Below are 25,503 nucleotides of genomic sequence, written 5' to 3'. Positions count from 1 at the left end.
TGGGACTTGGAAGAGTGGTCAGGTGCGAATTTATCTGCATTCAATGTTTTATTACAAATAAATTACATATTTTATAGATAAATTATATGCTCTACAGATAAATAGTTATAGTTTTTATGCACTACTGTAGATAAATTCATATATACAGTGCAGATAAATTTATATACAGTGCAGATAAATTCATTACAGTACAGATAAACTAAATTTACATGCTAGATTTTTTCGTCTCAAAATATATTGAAAGAGTTTTTAAAGCTGAATGACAATATGTAACTTTTTCAAATTCCATTATCTATTTTGAGAGAGAAATTATTTTGAAATTTCGTTTAAGAAAAAGGAAAAAAAGTAACAACTGCTTATGTCATCTTGGGAAAAATGTGAGGGAGACGTTGATGCATGTTGTGTAATTTCTTTAAACAAAAAGGGACATATATTATTTTACAATCTTTGTCTTTAAGATCTGGAACAATACAAACAATGTAATAACAATCTTGACCACTTAAAACAATGTAATAACAATCTATAATACTAACAAAAATAATGAAAATAGATTGTTGGTCAAATTAGGTCTGGTGAGATATATACTAAATTAACATTTCAAAGAAACATACATCATTATTTTTTATATTCTTACTTGAATTACATTATTTTTTATTTGTATTGCATGAGAAATCTCATTGTTTATTTTTAAAACATTAAAATATTTGTATAGCTAGAGAAATTTCATTATTTATAACATTATTTTTGATCAACACAGACATTTACATTATTTCAGCCTCTTATTACATTGTTTCAACTTATTATTATTTTCTTTAAGTTTTTTATTATATTGCTTCAGTCTCTTAACCATACTTCTATTACATTGTTTTTATGGGTGACACTGATTATAATTATATTGTTTCATTGTACAGATCTGATAAAATTATATTGACCATCTCTGTCGTGACGAGATCTCAAAGACCCATGAAAACCCAAATCCAAATCACATATAAAAACCCAAACCGAGATCTCAAAGACCCAAGGATGATATTTATTCAAATAAATCAAATTCGTATCTGATGAATAAATCAAACATATATTAATTTAAAGAACCAAACTCAACTCTCAACACCCAACACCCAACACCCAAATTCAACCCAATATTCTTTTTTTGGGCTAACTCGTGATTTAAGAGCTACCAACTAAAGAAGCCCAACCTCGTAGTTTTGGCATTGTTCGCTTCACAACACTCAAACCAAACACATTACAAAAACAAAACTATGGACTACTCTTTTACACAGAGAAATTGGAGTTGTTTATTAGAAAAAAGATGAGAAACAAATATGCCGCAAATCTAAAGAAGGAGAGCATAAACAGAGACGCCCCAAATCAAATATCTAAATTAGAAAAGGAGGAAAGAAGATAGAGATAGAGAGAGCTGAGTAGGGGGAGATGATAAATAGAGAAAGAGACGAGGGGAAATGTGGAGAGGGTGGAGAGAGAATGAGAAGATGGGTGGAGATGAGATAGAGAGAAGAGTATACATGATAAGATAAATTGGTAGGCCACATGAATTGACACTCTATGGAGACCCATACATCTAGCTTGAAACCCAACTAGTACCAAGATGATCAAGATACTTATTACATGATAAGATAAAAATAGAGGACAAGGAATCATGGGAGGGGTAAGAACTAGTCTTACACAAGCTTACCAATTTTTATTTTTTTTTATTACATGAGAAGGGATGGAGGAGGGATAAAAATAGAGGACAAGAAGATTTATAAATTCGATAAGTCTCATTGAATTGAGAGTATTGGAGTTAAGGTTTGAATTCTTGTTTCAAAAACTAGAGATCATACTATTATAGGAACCAAACTTACGAGTTTATTTAATACACATCCAAAAGATAGTAACTATCGACTCTCCAAAAAAATTATTTGACATAAATTTTTTTTCAAATCTTTTTTTTGATGAAGTCGTAAATACATTATTAATGACGACTAATTAAAATGTGCATTTAGTAGCATATGTCGGCCCCAATACCAAACCATAACAATACAAACCGGCCGAACCTCACAGACTGTAGACATGGAGGCCAACTTTTCAGGTATTGACTGGAGAAACAACATGGCAAATTTTAAAGCCGAATTTCAATGAAAAATTTTGCATTACAAGAATTTATTAGTAATATACGAAATTTCAATAACGCTAAACATCCCTTATTCTCTTTATCCCAATTATCATACATAACGAGATGGATACGCATGATCTATTTGAAATCGTAGGCCCCATATGAACCATATGAAATAGTATACATTCATATCATATCAGTATTTGGATAACTGAGACAAAAAAACATTGAAATCAGTAATACTATTGATAAAATTTAACACAATGACACACAACAGAGTCCAAAAATCTAAACCAACTATTCTCGAGTAGACAGAAGAACCTGGTTGATCACATTGTCCAAATTCACATAGGAAGACCCACTGGAACCAGCAGTAGCCTCCTCCGCCATTTCCTTCCACAGCAAAGCTTTCTCCCTCATTTTCTTTCCCTTCTCTCCCTCCATCAATTCTCTCACAAGGCTCTCAACTTCATCTCTCTTAACATCACTGTTAATCTCCATCCCAATCCCCCACTCTGTACAACAATACCTGCAATTCGTCTGCTGCTCTGCAAAGAAAGGCCAACAAACCAAAGGCACTCCTCCACACACACTTTCAAGCGTAGAATTCCACCCACTGTGAGTCAAAAACCCACCAACACTCGGATGGTTTAGCACTTGCTCTTGTGGGCACCAGCTTGACAATACTCCTTTGTTTTTAGTCTCTGTTATGAACTCCAGTGGTAGAATTGCAGAGTCGCCGGAGACAAGATCAGGCCTTATGATCCACAAAAAGTTTTGCTTGGAATTCGCAAGACCCCATGCGAATTCGATCAATTGATCACCTGTCATGACTGTGATGCTCCCGAAATTGACATAAACAACTGATCTGGGGTCTTGGCTGTCGAGCCATTTGAGACACTCTGATTCTTCCTTCCACAGGTTTGATCCCATTGCTTCTAGTTCACTGTCTTGGATCTGATTTTGGAGAAACTGTAGTGGACCAATTGGGTAAACAGGGGGAATGATTGTGGACATGGCTTCGATAACTTCATGTTCTAAGGCGTCAAAAGTATTCAAAATCACCGCAGAGGCTCGCTGGACTCTCTCTGTCTCAGACTTTAAGAAGTTCAACATTGTGTCTTCAGGGTCGGTTGTTCTTATAAAACTTGGAATATCTTTCAATCGGATATTCTTCATGCCCGGAATCCAATCTATCGGAGTGTCCAAGTACCCATTTGTCAAGTCTTTCGGGTCTGCCATACGAAAGTAACCATGTCATTAGTAGCCAATTATATCCCGACTCCATCCTCCTAATAAAAGCCGACAAATGGTTTTCGGTGGACCACAACCAACTTGGTTGTGTAAATTTTAGGGCTGGGACTGGGTCGTGTCGGTTGATTATCGGCCAATAATACAGCCGACCCGATCAATCGATTTCGGCCAAATGTGAAAACCATTATCGGCCCGACTTTTATGGATCAGATGTCAGTTGGCAACTGACATTTTCGGGTCGATTGATGGTTGATTATCGATCGCACGATAATGGGTCGGTCGGTCGGCCGATAATGATCGGTAACAATAACAAAACTAAAATTATTAGCATTATTTTTTTATTTTCTTTAAAATAGTCGGTTGACCGACAATTATCGGCCAACCGACGATACGGTATTTTAGAAACCATCAACCAACCCATTTATACATGAGTCGGGTGATATTATTGGCCCGACTATGTGGGTCAGTTGACGAATGATTATCGGCCGGCCGATAATGGGTCGATTGACCGATAATGGCCGATAAAGCCAACCCAGTCCCAGCCCTAGTAAATTTGACTGGTTGCATAAACAGTCCTCACAAGTGTTTGCCACGTAGGGGTGTCTATGTAACTAATCTCAGTCCAAATGTCTAAATGTAAGTTTGTATAACCTCATTATCAGTTACCAAAAAAGGTCTATATAACCAATTCATTTTTTTTTTGGTAATCGAGAACGACATCATTGTATTTATCTATTTTTGGACAGCCAAGTTGGACCTAAACTCAGGCCAAACAGGCTACACTAAGTTGGATCAAGACTCAATGCGAAATCGATCATGAATCTCCGGATTTGTCCCATTGAGGATCGAATCACAGAAACCCTTCAAACGTACGCCTTTTGCTTTAAAATTTTAGTGATCCAATTGAAAATTTGTATCCTTCGAGTTTCAGTGACCGAATAATGAAACATGGATAAAAGACAAAACCTAACCTTTGAGTGGTACAAGACCCTTCTGAATGAGGTCGCGATAATGAAGGTAAGCCATGAAGCCGCAAGCACTAGTAGTCCATAGAAGTACTTCAGGAACACCGAGCTCCGCCGCCGCATCAAGAGTGAAACTCATCACCCCATCAGAAACAACACAACTCACCGGAGGAACACCCTCCGCCTCATTTAGCCTCGCAAGCAACCTTCTAAAGGGTTCGAGGCAGTACTTGCTGGTGGAGGCACAGAGTGACGGAATGTCTTGGGTGGCATCCACGTCGGTAGGAGGAAGACCGTCCGGAATGGTCAGGAACCGAAAGGAAGGAAGGCCGTCGAGAGAGTTCGGGCCTCGTGACTTCAATAGGCGTTTGTGGTTGAATTCTGTGTTGACAAAGGTTATGTAAAAGCCTTTGGAGTGAAGGAGTTTTGCGAGTTTTAGCATTGGATTTATGTGGCCTTGAGCTGGGTATGGGATGCACACTGCATGAGGCTTCTGATCATCTGTTATGACAAGGGAACCCATTTTCCCACTATCAAATCAAGATAGATCAGAAAACAATATTGAAACCTGAAACCAGAGAAGAGGAGGAAGAAGAAGAAGAAGTTATTATGGAGAGAATTATGCTATGTTGTGTTGTGTCATGAATTATATAGGCAAGCAAAGATGGAAGAAGTTAAAAAGATATTATTACAAAAATATGTGAAGTCCAATGATCAAATAAAATATTGAAGTTCAATAAAGCCGATATATGCATGTACCACATTTATTTATTTTTTTAACTTGAGTGATAACTTAGTTTTGAATTTTTATTGGGTCAAATTTTATAGACTCGGGAGGTCATGAGTTTGATTCTCTCTGGGAGCAATGCTTTAATGGTCATGCGTTGGGTTTTGATCCAATTTACTCTGCCATCAGGAGGGGAAACTCTTATGTGTGCAGGCAGCCTAAGTTTAGGCTTATATAGGATGTCCAAGGGTACACTTATATGGTGTCGTTATCGGTTATCAAAAAATGTTGTAGACCCCCAATTTATAACTTTCAATTTACCCTCAATCCTATATGATATGTGTGAGTTATTAAATATAAATACATGTGTAGAACCCACTTAATATCTAATATTCCATACCAACGAAAGGTGGTTCAGTTGGTAATTAACTAGGTTAGTTATATGTGTTCTCAAGATTCAATTCTAATGAGAAGCATATCTTTTAGCGGCAATTAAAAAAAAAATTCAATCCTCCACATTGATTGGAGATAAAATAGTGGGGTCTCAAATATTTTTCTTTTAATGCAATTCGTCTAGAACAAAAAAGTTTACAATTTTAATCCAATAATTTAGTAGGTAGCTCACATCGCTACTTGATACGCACGATCGGTGAGGTGCAATTATAGAATTTTAATCCAATAATTTAGTAGGTACCTCACATCATTACTGGATACACATGATTGGTGAGGTGCCATTATAGAAATTTGGCTCAGATCAAGGCATGTGCATTATGTATGACGTGGTGGATATATTTCTTTTTTTAAGAATTAATAATAAGAAAAAAATCTTGAAGATCAGCCTCTTCCTCTTCCCAAGAAGCAGAAAACTAGGAAGGATGGGGAGGTGTAAGGTGTGAGTTTGTTGAGAGAACTCAGATCTCTATGTACTTACCCGCTACGAAATGTTAGGGTTGATGTGCTGTAATAAGTAGTGGTTTAGGACATCTCAGCCACATTATAAAATTACGTTATGATGAAAAACACATATCAGTATTTGTTATCGCAATTATCCAAAATATTGAGTTGTACGTACACGATTATATCTGGATTGTGCGGACATGTAAGATCCATAATTTCACATGAATTATGTGAGTTCATCTCGGTATTTGAGATAATTGGGACAAAAAAACATTAGAGTCCTTAGCATTTTTTTTTTAATGAAAAACAGAAGTATTATAGATCATCAATTATCTCAAATTACACGTGATTGATAGAGCTATTCAAGTTGTTTTGATTTAGATGAGTGCCAAGCATGGCTGACCACTTGCCCTCGGCTAGACAATTATGGATCATCAATAATTTCGTCCATGGTTGTTGAAAAGTCAAAAGTCAATACATTTAGGCCAGCTAGGCAGCTAATTGCCTAAAAATGAAAACTTCCAAGGAAATAAATTGTGAGGTTGAAGCATGCAGACAACTGCCGTTTATGACCAGTCAGTAATCGGGTCTTGTTTTGACTCCATCATTCTTGACTGCTACTTTATTATATGATTAATTACGTACTGGTTACGAAAATAATGGCTCCATGACAAGCAGTGACGGAGCAACTTGGAAGTTGGAAGTAAGGGAGTTGGCCCCCAGAAGCCCAGGTCTAACAGATTTTGTCAGTTAAAGAGGCTTGGCGTTTTTTGTATACTGTAAACAAAAACGCATCTCTATTTTATTTTGGTGTATCGGCTTTTGAACTTGACAATTGATTTTGTCTATAACAACAGTAAATTTTGAAAGATATTTCTATGGATTGAACATTGTCAAGACAAATTTGTGCAAACGGATGAATGACCAATTTTTAGATGATTGTATTGTATGTTTAATAAAAAAAGAGTCGTTTGGAATTATTACTAATTATGTTTTTTTTGAGAAAAATTACTAATGATGTTGTAATAGAACATTTTATGAGAATATGAAAACTCATAGAGAACAAGTACGACAAATAAAGATGTAATGTTTTATTGTTTGAAATTTGAAATTATTACTAGTTATTATCTTCGTGTCATATAAATAATTCCAAAAATTTTTGAGGGCAAGGATTCCCGTTGCTTGATATGTCTCAAGTGAGTTCGAATTATGGATTCACGCGTACCATTCTTTTGGGATCAATATCCTTCGAATTCTTTGCCTTGTTCAAAATTCTTGGATCATGATCCTACACTTCTTAGGGCATGCAATTTCTTACAATCAACCATTATTAATGTTCAATAGGGAATGAAGGCACATTGTAAGTGGATGCTTCAGTATAAACCAATGCTAGCTAGGTTCCAATAATAGGCTGTCACAATAGCTATACGCGGTTAATGTATCATTTCTACCAGTTCATCATTTGACCATATTCAATTATTTGCCAGTTGTGAATAATTAAAAAGAAAAATGGTTAGCCATCGTTGTTGAACCATCAAAAGATTTTGTTTCAGAAAATCCTTAATCACCTACTTTCCATTATAATAACGGATTTTCACTCTACCAATAGCTGTATTTGTGTCACAATGTGATGTAGAACAGATTGAAGCTGAGTTCTATGAGACTTGGATCGAAAGCAATGGTCTTTGACCCATGCTCACTAAAATGGCTATAACTTGGGCCTCGGATGTCCTTTTTGGGCCCATAATATATCAAATCGAAACTTGTTAGGCATCATTTTTGGCCTAAAAAATGGACGTGTTGATGGGTTTCGGGCCCTTTTTGCATATTTTGGTATTTTCGATATGTTTTAGGATTTTCCTTATTTTGTTGCTTTGTTATATTATTTTCCTTTTCTGAATATGTTGCAATTAGGGTTATGAATTATTATATAAGGTTTTGTAACCTCCTTTGAGAGGTAACTTTGAAATAAAATAGACACACTGTTTCAAGATTACTCTGAGTTTACTTGTCACCCAAAGTATTGACGATGATCATACCTTTTATCAATTTCCATTCTGCTTTACAATGTATAAAAATCAATGAAATTGGTTTCTCCCACATGAATTTCTTATAAGAAATACCTTAACAAGTTAGTTTTCATATCAAAATATCATCATATCAACCAGTCTAGTTGGTTATCTCTTCGAACTTAGGGCATCGGGAGTTCGAATCAACCTGTGGGGATATTTCCTTGTGAAATCCTAGTTTTGTGGGCTTGTCCCACTTTCGAGCTCTTACCCACGTGGGCTTGGGCCAGTCTTACTTGTTGCTAGCATGGTGCGGGTTGTTCTAGCGGTCTAAGGATTACGCCCACTCACCTTTTCGAAAGGGAAAATTTTATCTACACACCACAAAAACACTATTTTTTTGAAACAGGGATTTGGGGAGGGGATAAGATTTGAACCTACGACTTAATGGGTGGGTGATCTCTTACATGCAATGTGATTGCCGTTCAACTAATGGCTCACTTTCACAAAAATATTATATTTACACCACTTTTTGAACATGATATGTTTACACAAAAAAATTATAAATCTACACACCAAATTATAGTGAAAAGACCAATGTACCCTTGATGTGTAAAATATTAGAAATTCTATATTTAAGTTTACACACATTGTCTCTTTTAACCCCAAATTAATCTTCACACTCTCTTACCGATTTAACCACTCAGTCGATTGCTGTCACCGATTCTCCACAAACAATTCGAAGTTGATTTCCGACTAAGGAGTGTGAAGACCTTAGGCATGCCTAAATTCAGTGGGTGTGTATCCCCTTTTTGATTAATTGGCCTGAGCTTCGAATGTTAACTATTTTTAAACGCCATGGTCACAGATTCAAGGAATCTTCTGAAGAATTCACATAAGAATAAAATTAAAAACTTCCTCCGTTTACATACTCAAAACCAACAACCACACCAAATTCTCTGACATTAAAATTATCACTAACACCTCCTCTTATCCAAAACGAAGACTCGGCAACAAAATTAATTCAACAAGTTTATATTAAGCTGGCTTCAAACCCCAGTCAAGATTAATACCCCCTCCAGCAAACACGGTATCAAAATCCAAGAAGAAGAATCCAATTATAAACGTGTAGTAGTGTATAATTGTACTCCATGTGTTGATTTTGTGTTAAAAACTGTTCAAAATAAAATCAACAAACCAAGTCCGATTTTCTCGCCTGAAATCAGTAGTGTCGCGTTGTTTTTCTTTCAGAAAAACGACATCTTCTTGTTGTTGTTTTTTTTTCCTTTCGGAGAATTCTAGTATAAACTTAGTAGTCTCTAATTAAATATGTCAAAGTTATTTATTTTAAATTTTTAGTTTAAGGGTTAATATGTCATTGTATACAAGGATATTTATGTAAACTATAAAAAATTAAAAAATGATGTAAAGATAGTGTTTTTGTGATGTGTAGATAAAATTTCCCTTCCGAAAGACATGCCAGGCTGAGTGGTTTCTTGATTATCAAAAACATCAACATATCATCAACATAGAGGATAACTAAGACATGCATATTATCATATGACATATAATAGATGCACTTGTTACATACATTAAACTTAAAGTCGATCTCACTCATGTGCGAATAAAATTTCTCATGCTCCCGCAAAATAGTACAAGTATCACTCCAGCTGATATATACATGATTTTAGCACTAAATTATGTCATTTGGTAATCACTTGGTGAATGAAACAAATAATATGCGACGCATAAATAGTTCAATTTATTGACTTTCAGGACTAAACACATCTACGCATGGTATTCACTAATACGAATACCCAACAATCACAATCATCTAATTATCAAAGAGTATCGGTTATACGTTGATGACATCCAAAACTAGCTTGGTCTTGGTGACGTATCAGGTGGTAGGATCGATTTTAGTTAGTGTCTATTTGGATGATCTGGACAGTAGAAAACGTGAGCTATAAGAGCCCCGATGGTGTTTTTGGGGTGACCTCTCCGACACTCAAATCAGTATATTATCAGTGGGAGAATGCTCGATGAATGGAGTGCTCTCTCTCAAGTAGCAAATAAAAAGTGCAGGGTTAAGATTCAAGATACTTTACATGACAATATTATAGGTCCCTTTTTATATGGGTATGGAGAATTTTAACTTTGATAGGAGTATATTTCTTTTTTCCTGATTCTTAGATGAATCTACAAGAGGCCTGGGTGAATCTCATTCTGATTCATTTCCTAATTGGAGTCGATCTCTTCAAGGACTTCGGATTCCCTTGGGCTTTTGATCACATGGGGCTCTAGAGCATACTCTACTTGTGTATGCCGAGATGCTCTCCTCTTGGTCACATCACTTTTGCCCACCCAATACCCATATTCAACGCAATATTCTTTTTTGGACTAACACGTGATTTAAGAGCTACCAACTAAAGAAGCCCAACCTCCTAGTTTTGACATTGTTCGCTTCACAACACTCAAATCAAACACATTACAAAAACAAAACTATGGACTACTCTTTTACACAGAGAAATTGGAGTTGTTTATTAGAAAAAGATGAGAAACAAAGATGCCGGAAATCCAAAGAAGGAGAGCATAAACAGAGACGCCCCAAATCAAATATCTCAATTAGAAAGGAGGAGAGAAAATAGAGATAGAGAGAGCTAAGTAGGGGGAGATGATAAATGGATAATGCTTGAGACCCCCAAAAAGTGACCCCCAAAATACCCCCATTTAATATGGAGTGTTGGATGTAAAGTGGGGCATACAAGTGTGTTTTTAATCAATGGATATTTTAATGTCACATAGATTTGGGGGACTTTTGGGGGTCTCTAGTCCATGATAAATAGAGAAAGAGACAAGGAGAGGAAATGTGGAGAGGGTGGAGAGAGAATGAGGAGATGGTCGAGATGAGATAGAGAGAAGGGTCTTACATGATAAGATAAATTGGTAGGCCACATGAATTGACACTCTATGGAGACCCATACATCTAGCTTGAAACCCAACTAGTACCAAGATGATCAAGATACTTATTACATGATAAGATAAAAATAGAGGACAATGAATCATGGGAGGGGTACGTAAGAACTAGTCTCACACAAGCTTACCAGGTACTTCTTTTTTATTAAAGAGGAAGAGATGGGGAAGCTCGAACTTGAGACCTCTATGAGGTACCACATATACGAGTGTCATCTGAATTACTCGTGGTTCTTCTTACCAGATTATTTAATACACACCCAAAAGCAAAAATTTTATGTAATTGCCTAACATAAGATGTGTGATTTGCGAGTTGTTGCATAAACTTACGAGCTTATAAAAATACAACCCAAAAGGAAATTTTCATCTATTTGTCTCACACGTGTGATTTATTAGTTCTTACACAAGCTTATTTAACACACAAAAAAGGAAATTTCCGTTGTCTAACATGTGTGATTTGCGAGATATTCATTCACATGCTTCTAAGGCTCGAACTCGTCACTAAGTACGAGAGCTCTAAGGCAGGAGCTTTCCAGATAGTTACTATTACACAAGAAGACTTATAAATTCGACGAGTCTCGTCGAATCGAGAATATTGAACTAAGGTTTGAATTCTTGTTTCAAAACCTAGAGATCATACTATTATAAGAACCAAACTTACGAACTTCTTTAATACACACCCAAAAGATAGTAACTATCGAATCCCGAGAAAAATAATTTGGCATAATTATTTTTTCACAATTTTTTTTTGATGAAGTCGTGAATACATTATTAATGAAGACCAAAATGTGCATTTAGGAGCATATGTCGGCCCCAAGACCAAACCATAACAATACAAACCGGCCGAACCTCTCACAGACATGAAGGCCAACTTTCTGGTATTGACTTGAGAAACAACATGTCAAATTTAAAACCCGAATTTCAGTGGAAAAATTCGTAAATGATACGTATCTATAATAATATTTGCCCATGAGGGACGGACGGACTGTGGCATGACATGTAAGTTAGTGGGCCCCATATCCATTTTTAGTAGAAAAATTCAGAAATGATACGTATCCATAATAATATTTGTCCATGAGGGACAGTGGCATGACATGTAAGTTAGTGGGTCCCATATCCATTTTCAGTGGAAAAATTCGAAAATGATACGTATCGATAATAATACTTGTCCATGAGCGACAGTGGCATGACATGTAAGTTAGTGGGTCCCATATCCACTTTGTCTTTTCTCTTTCTTTACCTTTTGGCTTTTGCTCTTCGCCAAGAGGACCACTTCAAAATCTTCAAGGGTTTTGCATTTTTTTGACTTTTATTTTTTAAAATTTTAGATCTCATTTGCTTTGATTTTAAAATTTTATAATAATCATGTTTATATCTTTTTCTTATGCGCATTCTTATACCTAGTTTCAGTATTATGGTTGTCAAGTTTGATATTATACTACTATATTTTTTCTGTGTTTATTTTTTATTATATAATTAAATAAAAATTTTATTTATTATTATTTATAAAAATTAAAATTATTTAAACCTTGACCCTTCAAACCAACCGGTTGAACCTTCAAAATTAATTGTCAAGGGTCTATGAGCGGGTCGGCTCTGATAACACTGCATGAAAACAATCCACTGTGTGTCACTTTTTCTCTTCACATTTCGTGATGCTAAGAAACTGACTTGACAAGAAAATCAAAATGAAAAATAAAATAGAAAAAAACCAAAGGGAAAAAAAAAAGAAAAAAAGAGAAAAGAGAGAGTATCTTTGAAGAGGAAGCCATTCCTCTTTCTCAACTTAATCGGACGGATTGCTGAGCTTCCGTGTGTTTGCTTGAGTCAGCTTCTCTCCTTCGGTCATTCTCTCTCTCTATCCTCTCCACTCCACCTTCTTCTTCTCTCTAGTTCATCCAGGCGATCTGTCCATCGAATATCTCAATACAGAAGTAATCATTCAAGATATAGTTCTCTCCAAGCAAACATGAGCCTACCCCAGTGCCTCGACCAATCCCAAATACTGTTTCGAACCACTCCAGTCTAGAAATGCATTTGATTTACTTGCCTTCTCTCTTATTACATTTTTTTTCATTATCACATACTGTTATTACATTGTTTTCTTTAAACACATACTCTTATTACAGTGTTTTTTATTAATACAATGTCTTATTACATCGAAATAAAGATTGTCATAATGTAATAAAACATTGTTTTACGTGTTATAGATTTTTATACACTGTTTCAAAAATAATGTGATAAAACAATGTAATTAAGAACGTCCAGGTTAAACCTATCAAAAATGAGTCTTTTTTGAAAGAATAATGTTCGAGACCCCCAAAATTTAACCCCTAAAAGACCCTCATTTAATGTAGAGGGTTGGATATGAAGTGGGCCCTACATGTGTGTTTTTAATCAAAGCCTATTTTGGGGGTCAAATTTTGGGGGTCTCTAGCATTGTCCTTTGAATAATTAGGGGTATTTTTATAAGAAAAAGAATATATGATGCACTCTACATATCATCTTACTTAGTAAGCATGCTATTTAGATTATAGACTTTTATGAATGATTTTATTATAGGCACACAGCGTTGCCAAAAAAATTTTGCATTACAAGAATTTATTAATATATAAAATTTCGAAAATACTAAAGCATCTCTATTTTTTATCACAATTATCTAAATGTTTGAAATGGACACACATATGATCTATGTATAATCGTGGGCCACACATACCTACATGGTCCATATGAAATAATTGTTCATTGGGACAAAAAAACTGAAATCCGTAATACCTGATAAAATTTAACAAATGACACACAACAGAATCCAAAAATCTAATCCAACTTTTCTCTAGTAGACAGAAGAACCTGGTTGATCACATTTTCCAAATTCACATAGGAAGACCCACTTGAACCAGCAGTAGCCTCCTCTGCCAATTCCTTCCACACCAAAGCTTTCTCCTTCATTTCCTTTGCCTTCTCTCCCTCCATCAATTCTCTAACAAGGCTCTCAACTTCATTTCTCTTAACATCACTGTTAATCTCCACCGCAATCCCCCATTCTGTGCAACAATACCTACAATTCGTATGTTGCTCTGCAAAGAAAGGCCAACAAACCATAGGCACTCCTCCACACACACTTTCTAGTGTTGAATTCCACCCACTGTGAGTCAAAAACCCACCAATACTCGGATGGTTTAGCACTTGCTCTTGTGGACACCAGCTTGACAATACTCCTCTGTTTTTAGTCTCTGTTATGAACTCCGGTGGCAGAATTGCAGAGTCGCTGGAGACAAGATCATGCCTTATGACCCACAAAAAGTTTTGCTTGGAATTCGCAAGACCCCAAGCGAATTCGATCAGTTGATCACCTGTTATGACTGTGACGCTCCCGAAATTGACATAAAGAACTGATCTGGGGTCTTGGCTGTCTAGCCATTTGAGACACTCTGGTTCTTCCTTCCACAGGTTTGATCCCATTGCTTCTAATTCACTGTCTTGGATCCGATTTTGGAGAAACTGTAGTGGACCAATTGGGTAAACAGGGGGAATGATTGTGGACATGGCTTCAATAACTTCATGTTCTAGGGCGTCAAAAGTGTTCAAAATTACCGCAGAGGCTCTCTGGACTCTCTCTGTCTCGGAGATTACGAAGTTCAACAATGTGTCTTCAGGGTCAGTTGTTCTTATAAAACTTGGAATATCTTTCAATCGAATATTCTTCATGCCCGGAATCCAATCTATTGGAGTATCCAAGTACCCATTTGTCAAGTCTTTCGGATCTGCCATACGAAAGTAGTAACCATGTCACTAGTAGCCAATTATATCCCGACTACATCCTCTCAATAAAAGCCAACAAATGGTTTTCAGTGGACCACAACCAACGATAAATGATTTTCAGTGGGAGCACAACCAGTTTGGTTGTGTAAATTTTGGCAGGTTGGATAAGTATCCTCACAAGTGTTTACCTCTTAGGGGTGTCTATGTAACTAATTCGTCCAAGTTTATATTTATATCGAATGTCTAAAGGTAAATTTGTATGATGTCGTTATCAGCTATCAAAAAAATATCTATATAACCAAATCATTTTTTCAGTGACAGAGAACGATACCGCTGCGTTTGCCTATTTTTGGACAGTCAAATTAGATCTAAACTCGAGCCGAACATCGTGGGTAAGTTGGGCTGAGGCCCAATGCAAAACCGATTGGGAATCTCCAGATCAGTCCCACTGAAGATCGAAAAACGCTGCAAGCATACGCCTTTAACCGAACATCATTAACTTGTAATGGTACAAGACCTAACCTTTGAGTGGTACAAGACCCTTTTGAATGAGGTCGCGATAATGAAGGTAAGCCATGAAGCCGCAAGCACTAGTAGTCCAGAGAAGCACTTCAGGAACACCGAGCTCCGCCGCTGCATCAAGGGTGAAACTCATCACCCCATCAGAAACAACACAACTCACCGGAGGAACATCCTCCGCCTCATTAAGCATGGCAAGCAACCTTCTAAAGGGTTCGAGGCAATTCTTGCTGGTGGAGGCACAAAGCGATGGAATGTCCTGGGTGGCATCGACATCGGTGGGAGGAAGGCCGTCCGGAATGGTCAGGAACCGAAAGGAAGGAAGGCCGTCGAGAGAGTTCGGGCCTTGCGACTTCAAGAGGCGTTTGTGGATGAATTCTGTGTTGACAAAGGTTATGTGGAAGCCTTTGGAGTGGAGGAGTCTTGCGAGTTTTAGCATTGGATTTATGTGGCCTTGAGCTGGGTATGGGATGCACACTGCATGAGGCTTCTGATCATCTGTTATGACAAGGGAACCCATTTTCCCACTATCAAATCAAGATAGATCAGAAAACAATATTGAAACCTGAAACCAGAGAAGAGGAGGAAGAAGAAGAAGAAGTTATTATGGAGAGAATTATGCTATGTTGTGTTGTATCATGAATTATATAGGCAAGCAAAGATGGAAGAAGTTGAAAAGATATTATTACAAAAATATGTAAAGTCAAATGTTCAAATAATTACCATAGTCGCCAAATGATGAATTTTTTTAACAGCCGGATGTTACACGGCTCTATGATTTTTGTTTTTGTTTAATTTAGTTGAAGTTCATTAAAGCAGATATATGCATGTACCACATTTTTTAAAAAAAATTTAACTTCAGTGATAACTTAGTTGATGAATTTTTATGGGATTAAATTGTATAGATTCGGAAGGTTATGAGTTTGATTCTCACTAAGAGTAATATCTTTGTGGACAAGTGCTGAATTTTTGTCCAATTTACACTATCTCATCAAGTGGTGAACTTCTATATGTGCAAGCTTGACGGCCTAAGTTTCCATATATGATGTCTAAAGTACAATCTTGTATGATGCCGTTTTCGGTTATCGTAAAAATATTGCAAACCCCCAATTCATGACTCTCATTTTTACTCTCAATCCTATGTGACATTTGAGAGTCATTAATTATAAATAATGAACATTATTTGCTCCTCTTTTTTATTAAGTACACCCCACTCTAGTGTGTTTTTAAAAGGTTAATGGGATGTATTTAGTAAAAAACTTGGTATGAGGAGAAATCTGGGGACCATTTTGATGGGATGTTCATAATTTTGATATTTATAGTTGTTCATAATCTAGGTGACATGAGGAGAAGTGTGAAGACCATTTAATACTCATGCCACCTAGATTAAGGACATATATCATTTTGGATTTTTTTTTGATGAAGTCGTGATGTGTTTGGTCTTGAATTATCAATAGGATATCGGAGTAAAAATCTTGTTCCATTTGGATTTGGCTTCTACTTGTTAATTTGTTGGGTTTTACATAACTCAATCCATAAATGCGGGGAAGTGCTAAAACTTTATCCCACATCGAATTACTAAGTGGCATGCAAGTAAATATATGTGTTCTCTCACACAACCAACACATTTTTCTTAGCCTAAGAACCAATAGTGATGGCTAAAAAAAATACAAAGTCATGTGTGTTGTTGATCTAAAACGAATAATATTTGACTTGTGGTGTTTCAAACCAATTTTTCCAACATACTATATTACGACGACTAAAATGGCATTTAGTAGCATATGGCGGCCCCAATACCAAGCCATAACAATACAAACCCGCCGTACATCACATACTGTAGACTTGGTGACTTACCAACAAAAACTGTAGATATGGTGGCCAGCTTTCCAGGTTTTTTTTTTTTTTTGTCAGCAGCTTTCCAGGTATTGGCTTCAGAAACAACATGACACACACAATAGAATCAGAAATCTAATCTAACTATGCTCGAGTAGACAGAAGAACCTGGTTGATCACATTGTCCAAATTCACATAGGAAGACCCACTGGAACCAGCAGTAGCCTCCTCCGCCATTTCCTTCCACACCAAAGCTTTCTCCCTCATTTTCTTTCCCTTCTCTCCCTCCATCAATTCTCTCACAAGGCTCTCAACTTCATCTCTCTTAACATCACTGTTAATCTCCATCCCAATCCCCCACTCTGTACAACAATACCTGCAATTCGTCTGCTGCTCTGCAAAGAAAGGCCAACAAACCATAGGCACTCCTCCACACACACTTTCAAGTGTTGAATTCCACCCACTGTGAGTCAAAAACCCACCAATGCTCGGATGGTTTAGCACTTGCTCTTGTGGGCACCAGCTGGACACTACTCCTCTGTTTTTAGTCTCTGTTATGAACTCTGGTGGCAGAATTGCAGAGTCGCCGGAGACAAGATCAGGCCTTATGACCCACAAAAAGTTTTGCTTGGAATTCGCAAGACCCCATGAAAATTCGATCAGTTGATCACCTGTCATGACTGTGACGCTCCCGAAATTGACATAAACAACTGATCTGGGGTCTTGGCTGTCTAGCCATTTGAGGCACTCTGGTTCTTCCTTCCACAGGCTTGATCCCATTGCTTCTAATTCACTGTCTTGGATCCGATTTTGGAGAAACTGTAGTGGACCAATTGGGTAAACAGGGGGAATGATTGTGGACATGGCTTCAATAACTTCATGTTCTAGGGCGTCAAAAGTGTTCAAAATTACTGCAGAGGCTCTCTGGACTCTTTCTGTCTCGGAGATTACGAAGTTCAACAATGCGTCTTCGGGGTCAGTTGTTCTTATAAAACTTGGAATATCTTTTAATCGGATATTCTTCATGCCCGGAATCCAATCGATTGGAGTATCCAAGTACCCATTTGTCAAGTCTTTCGGATCTGCCAAACGAAAGTAATAACCATGTCATTAGTAGTCAATTATATCGAATGTCTAAAAATAAATTTGTATGATGTTATCGGTTACCAAAAGATATCTATATAACCAAACCATTTTTTCAGCAATAAAGAACAACACCACTGCGTTTGTCTCTTTTTGAACAGTCAAATTAGACCTAAACTCGACCCGAATAGGCTGCGATAAGTTGAGCTGAGACCCAATGTGAAATCGATTGGGAATCTCCGGATCGGTACCACTGAAGATCGAAAAACGCTGCAAGCATACGCCTTTAACCGAACATCATTAACTTTTAGTGGTACAAGACCTAACCTTTGAGTGGTACAAGACCCTTTTGAATGAGGTCGTGATAATGAAGGTAAGCCATAAAGCCGCAAGCACTAGTAGTCCAGAGAAGCACTTCAGGAACACCGAGCTCCGCCGCCGCATCAAGGGTGAAAGTCATCCCCCCATCAGAAACAACACAAGTGACCGGAGGAACATCCTCCGCCTCATTAAGCCTCGCAAGCAACCTTCTAAAGGGTTCGAGGCAATTATTGCTGGTGGAGGCACAGAGCGATGGAATGTCTTGGGTGGCATCGACATCGGTGGGAGGAAGACCGTCCGGAATGGTCAGGAACCGAAAGGAAGGAAGGCCGTCGAGAGAGTTTGGGCCTCGTGACTTCAAGAGGCGTTTGTGGTTGAATTCTGTGTTGACAAAGGTTATGTGAAAGCCTTTGGAGTGAAGGAGTTTCGCGAGTTTTAGCATTGGATTTATGTGGCCTTGAGCTGGGTATGGGATGCAAACTGCATGAGGCTTTTGATCATCTGTTATGACAAGGGTACCCATTTTCCCTCTTATCAAATCAAGCTAGATCAGAAAACAAAATTGAAACTTGAAACCAGAGAAGAGGAGGAAGAAGAAGAAGAAGTTATTATGGAGAGAACTATGCTATGTTGTGTTGTGTCATGAATTACATTGGCAAGCGAAGATGGAAGAAGTTGAAAAGATATCATGACAAACATATGTACAGTCAAATGTTGAAATTATTGCCATAGTAGCCAAATGATGATTTTTTTTCAACAGCCGGATTTACACGGCTCTATGATTTTTTGTCATTGTCTAATTTAGTTGAAGTTCAATAAAGCAGATATATGCATGTACCACATTTTTCTTTTAATTTTTTAACTTGAGTGATAACTTAATTGATGAATTTTTATGGGGTTAAATCGTATAGATTCGGAAGGTCATGAGTTGGATTCTTACTAAGAGTAATATCTTTGTGGCCAAGTGCTAAATTTTGGTCCAATTTAGATTATCTCGTCAAGTGGTAAACTTCTATATGTGCAAGCCTAACGACCTAAGATTCCATATAGGATGTTCAAAGTACGATATTGTATGATGTCGTTCTCGGTTATAGAAAAAATATTGCAAACCCCCCATTCATGATTCTCATTTTACTCTCAATCATATGTGACATTTGAGAGTCATTAATTATAAATATATATGTAGTACTCACTTAATATCCAACCATCTACATTGATTGGAGATAAAATAGGAATCATAAATTGGGGATCTCAAAATTTGATAGAGAAACCGAGTAAAAGAGTAGTAAAATATGCACATAAGAATGAAAGGTATTAGTCAGATTCAACAAATCAGAAAAATCATGGAAGTGAACCTGAAGAAACTAACCAGTCTATGACGGGTATTACAAGTAGCTACAACAAGAAAACCAATTTGAAAACCTCCATAGACGCGATTAAGCTTTCAATGTGAAAGTCGACTGCTTTGCTTTCATTGCACTTTGCGCACTTTGGTTTTTGATTTGCTTTTGTTAATTGTTGTGTAAACTTAGTATTTTTTTAATTTAATATATAAATATATATGAAATTTTTATTTTTAATATATGGTTTATATGTCATTCTAAATAAAGATATTTATGTAAACTAAATTTTTTAATAATAAATTAAATTTAGTAATTTGATGCTATGAAAAATATGTCACATCACATTTATATTTTTCAATTTTTTTGCCAAACTTTTACGGACTTACGAATTGATACACGTGATTGGTGAGTTGTCAACTTGTCATTATAGAACTTTGACTCAAAACAAGGCATGTGCGGTATGATGACGTGGTGGATATATTTCCCCTTTTTGGGAAATGATAACGTGTGCCCAAGGACACATGTTAAGAATGAAAATATGTATCGAAATCTAAAAAAGTGACGTATTTTAAGTTTAAAAAATTAGGTGAGAGATTATTTATCACACATGACATGCTTTGATAAGCTACAATTAATCCTTAACATGTGTCCTTTGGACACACGTCATCAATACCATTCTTTCTTTGAGATTTAATAATAAGAGAAAAATGTTGAAGATCAACCTCTTCCTCTTCCCAAGAGCAAAAAACTAGGTAGGGTGGGGAGGTGTCAGGTATGAGTTTGTTGTTGAGAGATAACGCAGATCTTTATCTACTTACCCTACCCGACACGAAATTTAGGGTTGATGAGCTATAATTAGTTAGAGTTTAGGACATGCTTTTTAGCCACGCTATAAAATTACCCGATCCTGATGAAAAACTCATGTCAGAATTTGAGTTTTCTTCCCTAAACTGTCCTCCATTCTTTACTGAACTACCTAAAATACCCCCAATCAAATATATGTACTATATTTTATTAAAATTTATTATACAAATATATATACTATATTTAAGAAAAATATGTATGAACACTGTTAGACATATAAAATTATAAAAATTTTATTTTTATAGTTATTAAATTTATTTAAATGATTTTTAATGTTATTATCATTTATTTCCTATTTATTTTATCATTTATAACTTTAAGGCATGATACATCTGCATGTAATTTTCAAAACAAATTTAATACCATATATGCTACCAACAAAAGTACGATCAAATACTATCAATATTTTAGACACCGTATTTGTTATCATCTATTACCACCATCTATTGTCTACAATATATGTTACAATAGATGTTACAGTTAAAATTGTCTACCAAACGAATCCTTAGTTTTGAAAGTTGGAGCACGAAGGCATGACATGCGTCGAATCTTTTTTTTTTGATGCATAACCTAGAATGACATCATATCAATTTACTCTTTGAACATTAAATATGAACTTAATTTTTTTGATGCATAACCTAGAATGACATCATATCAATTTACTCTTTGAACATTAAATATGAACCTAAATTTTGATAATAAAACATGCACGTACAAAAGTTTCCAAGTCGACAACAGAGTACAGAGTAAATTACGACAAAATCCATAACATGGCGAAGTATTATTATCAGGAACAATTAAACTCGATCAGGACATACGAGTCCATAAGATTGGCTTCAGACAGATTACATGGTTTGAATTGTGACACGAGTCCAACATACTACAGCTGGAAATTCCTCCACCATAATTCCAACCTCAAGGTTTGGGACACTGACAACATAATTCCATTTTCCATGACCGAACACGCTCTCTCGCTTTCCTTCCCAAAGTACCACCTCCACAACCACAATGCACTAAATTTTGTGCTTTTCTTTCACGTCTTTTTGTCTTTTAGTCATTAACTGTGGCCAAATCCTGTAAAGTGCTAGTTGTCCATCGCGAAATGACAACGCGTTTACTCTCTGGCAATTTAACAAACAGTTGACGAACAGACACTCTGAAGCCATTTCCGTGTAGTTTCTTTCGAGGCCGAGCGAAATCCTGTATATATATGGTCTTTTAAATCACTTCTTCTTCACTTCAAATCTCAATAACAAATTCATCAAACTTTAGTGTTGAATTTCAGTTCTTTCAAATCACATCAATGGCCTCTTTTGCCTACTCTCTGCTTCTGTTCCAATTAGTGATTGTCATCTCTCTGTTTAATTTCTCCTCTGCAGCGAGGAGACTCACCCAAGACCAAGACCCTTCTTCAATCTTTCAATACCACAATGGTCCTCTTCTTACTGGCAAAATCTCAATTAACTTGATCTGGTACGGCAAGTTCAAGCCATCTCAACGTGCAATCGTCTCTGATTTCATCACCGCCGTTTCTTCCACCCATCCCACCACAACAAACCAACCCTCTGTTTCCACCTGGTGGAAAATCACTGACAAATACTACCACATCGCCAAGACTCCTAATTCTCTATCGTTTTCATTAGATAAACAAATTCTTTATGAAAACTACTCTCTGGGCAAATCCCTCACAACCCAGAAAATTGTGCAGATTGCATCAAAGGGATCGCATAGAGATGCTATCAATGTCGTTTTGACGGCATCGGATGTAACTGTTGACGGGTTTTGCTCTAGCAGATGCGGGACACATGGATCGTCCATGGGCGGTTCTCAAGCCAAGAGATCTAAGTTTGCTTACATTTGGGTTGGGAACTCGGAGACACAGTGTCCAGGCCAATGCGCGTGGCCTTTTCACCAGCCCATTTACGGTCCACAAAGCCCACCACTGATTGCTCCAAATAATGATGTGGGCATGGAAGGTATGGTAATGAATTTGGCTAATCTTCTGGCTGGGACTGCTACGAACCCATTTGGGAATGGGTTTTTCCAGGGACCAAAAGAGGCTCCACTAGAGGCTGCATCGGCTTGTCCTGGTGTTTATGGAAAAGGGTCTTATCCTGGCTATGCTGGTGAATTGTTGGTGGATCAAACGAGTGGTGCAAGCTATAATGCATACGGTGTTAATGGAAGGAAGTATTTGCTTCCCGCTCTGTTTGACCCTGTATCCTCAACCTGCTCCACTTTGGTCTAACCCAGATGATGATGATGATCCACGTACTAGCGCATAAACTATGTATAATAGTTAGAAAAATTGTTTGATTTGTTTATTCATTTAATAAGTAGAGCGGATAATATGAGAACACATAATTTTCTTTACACTTACAATCAAGTAGTTTTATTTCGTGAATATAATATTTAAGAATTCAGATCATCCTGTAATTCGCAGTGTCTTCATTTTCAAGGCTTCCCTAAATCCTTTTCGTATTTGTTATCAAAGCTAGTTATCACCGCATTTCGTCTTGCACTCTGAAAATATGGAATCTGAAGACGACAATGGTAGATACCCGAATCTACAATCGTTGAATAGTCAACATAATTTATATGGAGGTCTTCTATAACGGGATCTTGAGAAACAAAGTAAGGTTGAAACAAAACAAGGTTGAGATCTAAGGACTTGGGCACTGGTGGGGTACCAGCCAAAGAACCTCCGACGCTCAAGTCAGTAAATCGAAATCAGGTTGGCCAAAGCCAAGATACAGGAATCGTAAAGTGCGAATGATGGTATGAAAATGGTGGACGTAGGGTGCAAGAGAGCTATGAATGAGTTGAAGGTTGAAGAAAGTGAGAGAGCAAAGGGTCTAAGTTTCCAAGATTGCGTATCCCTGCTCCCGAGGAAGAAGGGGGACCTTTTACAGTGGATTAGCTTGCCGACCAAGACTGACATACTGGGTACTATAGTACAGCTCACAGACAAATATGAAAAGGTGGTGTCGAATGTCAGGACACACGGCCTATTTTGGTTGGCTGAGGTCAGGGTTGTACAGTGGTCAGGCGGCTCGATGTCAGGAGGTGGTTGCAGACCATGTGATACGGCGTGCTGGGCTGTTCGATTTGTCGAGGTTAGGTTCGACAATGATCTCAGACGACCGTTGCTATAGGGGCGACTAAGTCAGGATAGGAGATAGTGGTTTGGGTGTACGATCAATATGGTGTGAGACATATATGTGTACGAATGTATGCATGAATATAGCGTAGGACGTATACCTAAGGCGGGCAAGTCCGTTATCCGTCAATGGCGTCGGATATCTTTCTGACTGGCCGCTCCCTGTTGGATCCTTTTGGTCTGCACTCCCCTTTGATGGCACGTCCGGGGGCATTCAACGTCATAGGGTTGATTTGCCTTGGGTTGGGCTTGATGTTGACCAACGGATATTGTGTTGACCATCAAATGTCCTGCTCATGGTTAGTCTATCGAAAGGGAAATATCTAAAGATGATTTTTGGCCACTACAACAATCAGCCCGATAACTATCCGACCTTCTCCTCCTCTGGTACTTGCTTCACATGTGGCGGCCCACTTCCAACGTGCCATCTCAAAAGACATCACTATCAGAGATCTCTCGGCCTTCGACATATCATCATATTCACACTTTCCACCATGTTAAGGAAATTCCAAACACTACAAATCTATATTGTACTCCTTGAATCGAAAGCCCGCACGACTTTATTCTTCTTGGACCGTCATTATTAGTTTTCAGTTCTAGAAAATGCATTGGTTGTGTGAGAGGTACCAAACCTTTGCTTATATGTAACTCGGTTGGATTATGTCAATCCATTATGGGATAAAGTCTTGACAGTCTTGAAGGATTTGAGTTTGGATTTTCAACATGATATTAGAGTAGAGACTCGGTCTATTTGAACGTGATCTATATCTGTCCACTTGTCAATTGTAGTTCACAAGTGCATATGAGTGTCAAGATTATAACCCATGTCAAATTGACGTAACCCAATCGATTGATATATAAATAAAGTTCTAACACCTTTACACAATTGATGCATTTTATGGATTTAAGAACCAATGACGACAACTAAATTTGTGTGGATCTGAGCGAAAAATATCCTTATGTGTTTGGACCGGTAATCATTTCATTTTTTTTCATATGATTACCATTACAATTATATTAATGCTTTACTTACTTTGGTTAATAATTGTTTTCTCACGAGTTTGAGATATTGGAGGAAAACTATAATGAGTAATCAAATTTCCGTTGACATGTTTATAATTTTATATATGTGAAACAAGGAGCTACTAGTATAAAATGGTGGGTAGATAGTGGTGATGACCCGCCCATCCACCAATTTGGGTTTGTTTCTTTATTCTTCTTTTGTCATAAAAAAATATAAAAATATATGACATAAAAAAAATGTTTATATATAAGAACTTATTATTGGTTTTGAAACTGGAGGCACGAAGGCATGAAATGAGTCCAATCATTTTCTTTTATGCTCAACTCCGGCCTCCATCATATCAATTTGCATTTTGAACATACAACATGGATTTAAACTTGGATCGTCACACGTACAAAAAGTTTCTTAACAAATAACAAAGAAAATTGGGATAAAATGTGTGGTAAGGTATTACTCTCAATGAAAATCAAACTCAAGACCTTTAAATCCATACTATTGTATTCAGACAGACAAATTACATTGTTTGGATTTTGACATGAGTCCAACATACTACAGCTGGAAATTCCTCCACCATAATTCCAACCTCAAGATTTGGGACACTGACAACATAATTCCAATTTTCATGACCGAACACGCTCTCTCGCTTTCCTTCCCAA

The 25,503-nt window shown here is 37.0% G+C and overlaps 4 protein-coding genes and 1 long non-coding RNA gene across 5 annotated transcripts; 2 read left to right on the top strand and 3 right to left on the bottom strand.

Annotated features, from left to right (window-relative positions):
- Positions 1 to 2,230: 2,230 nt before the first annotated feature.
- On the bottom strand, positions 2,231 to 4,961 carry LOC120000456 (7-deoxyloganetin glucosyltransferase-like). Its single transcript, XM_038848545.1, has 2 exons — positions 4,339 to 4,961; positions 2,231 to 3,348 (listed from the first exon to the last, which is right to left on the bottom strand). The coding sequence occupies exons 1-2, from the start codon at positions 4,853 to 4,855 to the stop codon at positions 2,411 to 2,413; spliced, it is 1,455 nt and encodes a 484-aa protein (XP_038704473.1). The 5' UTR covers positions 4,856 to 4,961; the 3' UTR covers positions 2,231 to 2,410.
- Positions 4,962 to 13,650: 8,689 nt separating this feature from the next.
- LOC120000455 (7-deoxyloganetin glucosyltransferase-like) lies at positions 13,651 to 15,845 on the bottom strand. Its single transcript, XM_038848544.1, has 2 exons — positions 15,223 to 15,845; positions 13,651 to 14,702 (listed from the first exon to the last, which is right to left on the bottom strand). The coding sequence occupies exons 1-2, from the start codon at positions 15,737 to 15,739 to the stop codon at positions 13,756 to 13,758; spliced, it is 1,464 nt and encodes a 487-aa protein (XP_038704472.1). The 5' UTR covers positions 15,740 to 15,845; the 3' UTR covers positions 13,651 to 13,755.
- Positions 15,846 to 16,660: 815 nt separating this feature from the next.
- LOC120000031 lies at positions 16,661 to 17,180 on the top strand. Its single transcript, XR_005468566.1, has 2 exons — positions 16,661 to 17,109; positions 17,142 to 17,180. It is a non-coding gene; the product is annotated as an uncharacterized LOC120000031 (long non-coding RNA).
- LOC120000028 (7-deoxyloganetin glucosyltransferase-like) lies at positions 17,172 to 19,140 on the bottom strand. The gene is made up of 2 exons (XM_038847901.1): positions 18,463 to 19,140; positions 17,172 to 18,134 (listed from the first exon to the last, which is right to left on the bottom strand). The coding sequence occupies exons 1-2, from the start codon at positions 18,977 to 18,979 to the stop codon at positions 17,197 to 17,199; spliced, it is 1,455 nt and encodes a 484-aa protein (XP_038703829.1). The 5' UTR covers positions 18,980 to 19,140; the 3' UTR covers positions 17,172 to 17,196.
- Positions 19,141 to 21,883: 2,743 nt separating this feature from the next.
- On the top strand, positions 21,884 to 23,099 carry LOC120000029 (protein PHOSPHATE-INDUCED 1-like). Its single transcript, XM_038847902.1, has one exon. It carries the CDS (start codon positions 21,967 to 21,969, stop codon positions 22,909 to 22,911), a length of 945 nt encoding a protein of 314 aa, XP_038703830.1. The 5' UTR covers positions 21,884 to 21,966; the 3' UTR covers positions 22,912 to 23,099.
- The last annotated feature ends 2,404 nt before the right edge of the window (positions 23,100 to 25,503 follow it).

The sequence above is a fragment of the Tripterygium wilfordii genome, chromosome 6, assembly GCF_013401445.1.
Source record: "Tripterygium wilfordii isolate XIE 37 chromosome 6, ASM1340144v1, whole genome shotgun sequence".
Taxonomy (NCBI): domain Eukaryota; kingdom Viridiplantae; phylum Streptophyta; class Magnoliopsida; order Celastrales; family Celastraceae; genus Tripterygium; species Tripterygium wilfordii.
The sequence above is the reverse complement of the archived record's forward strand: the minus strand, read 5'-3'. Positions and strand labels throughout refer to the sequence as shown.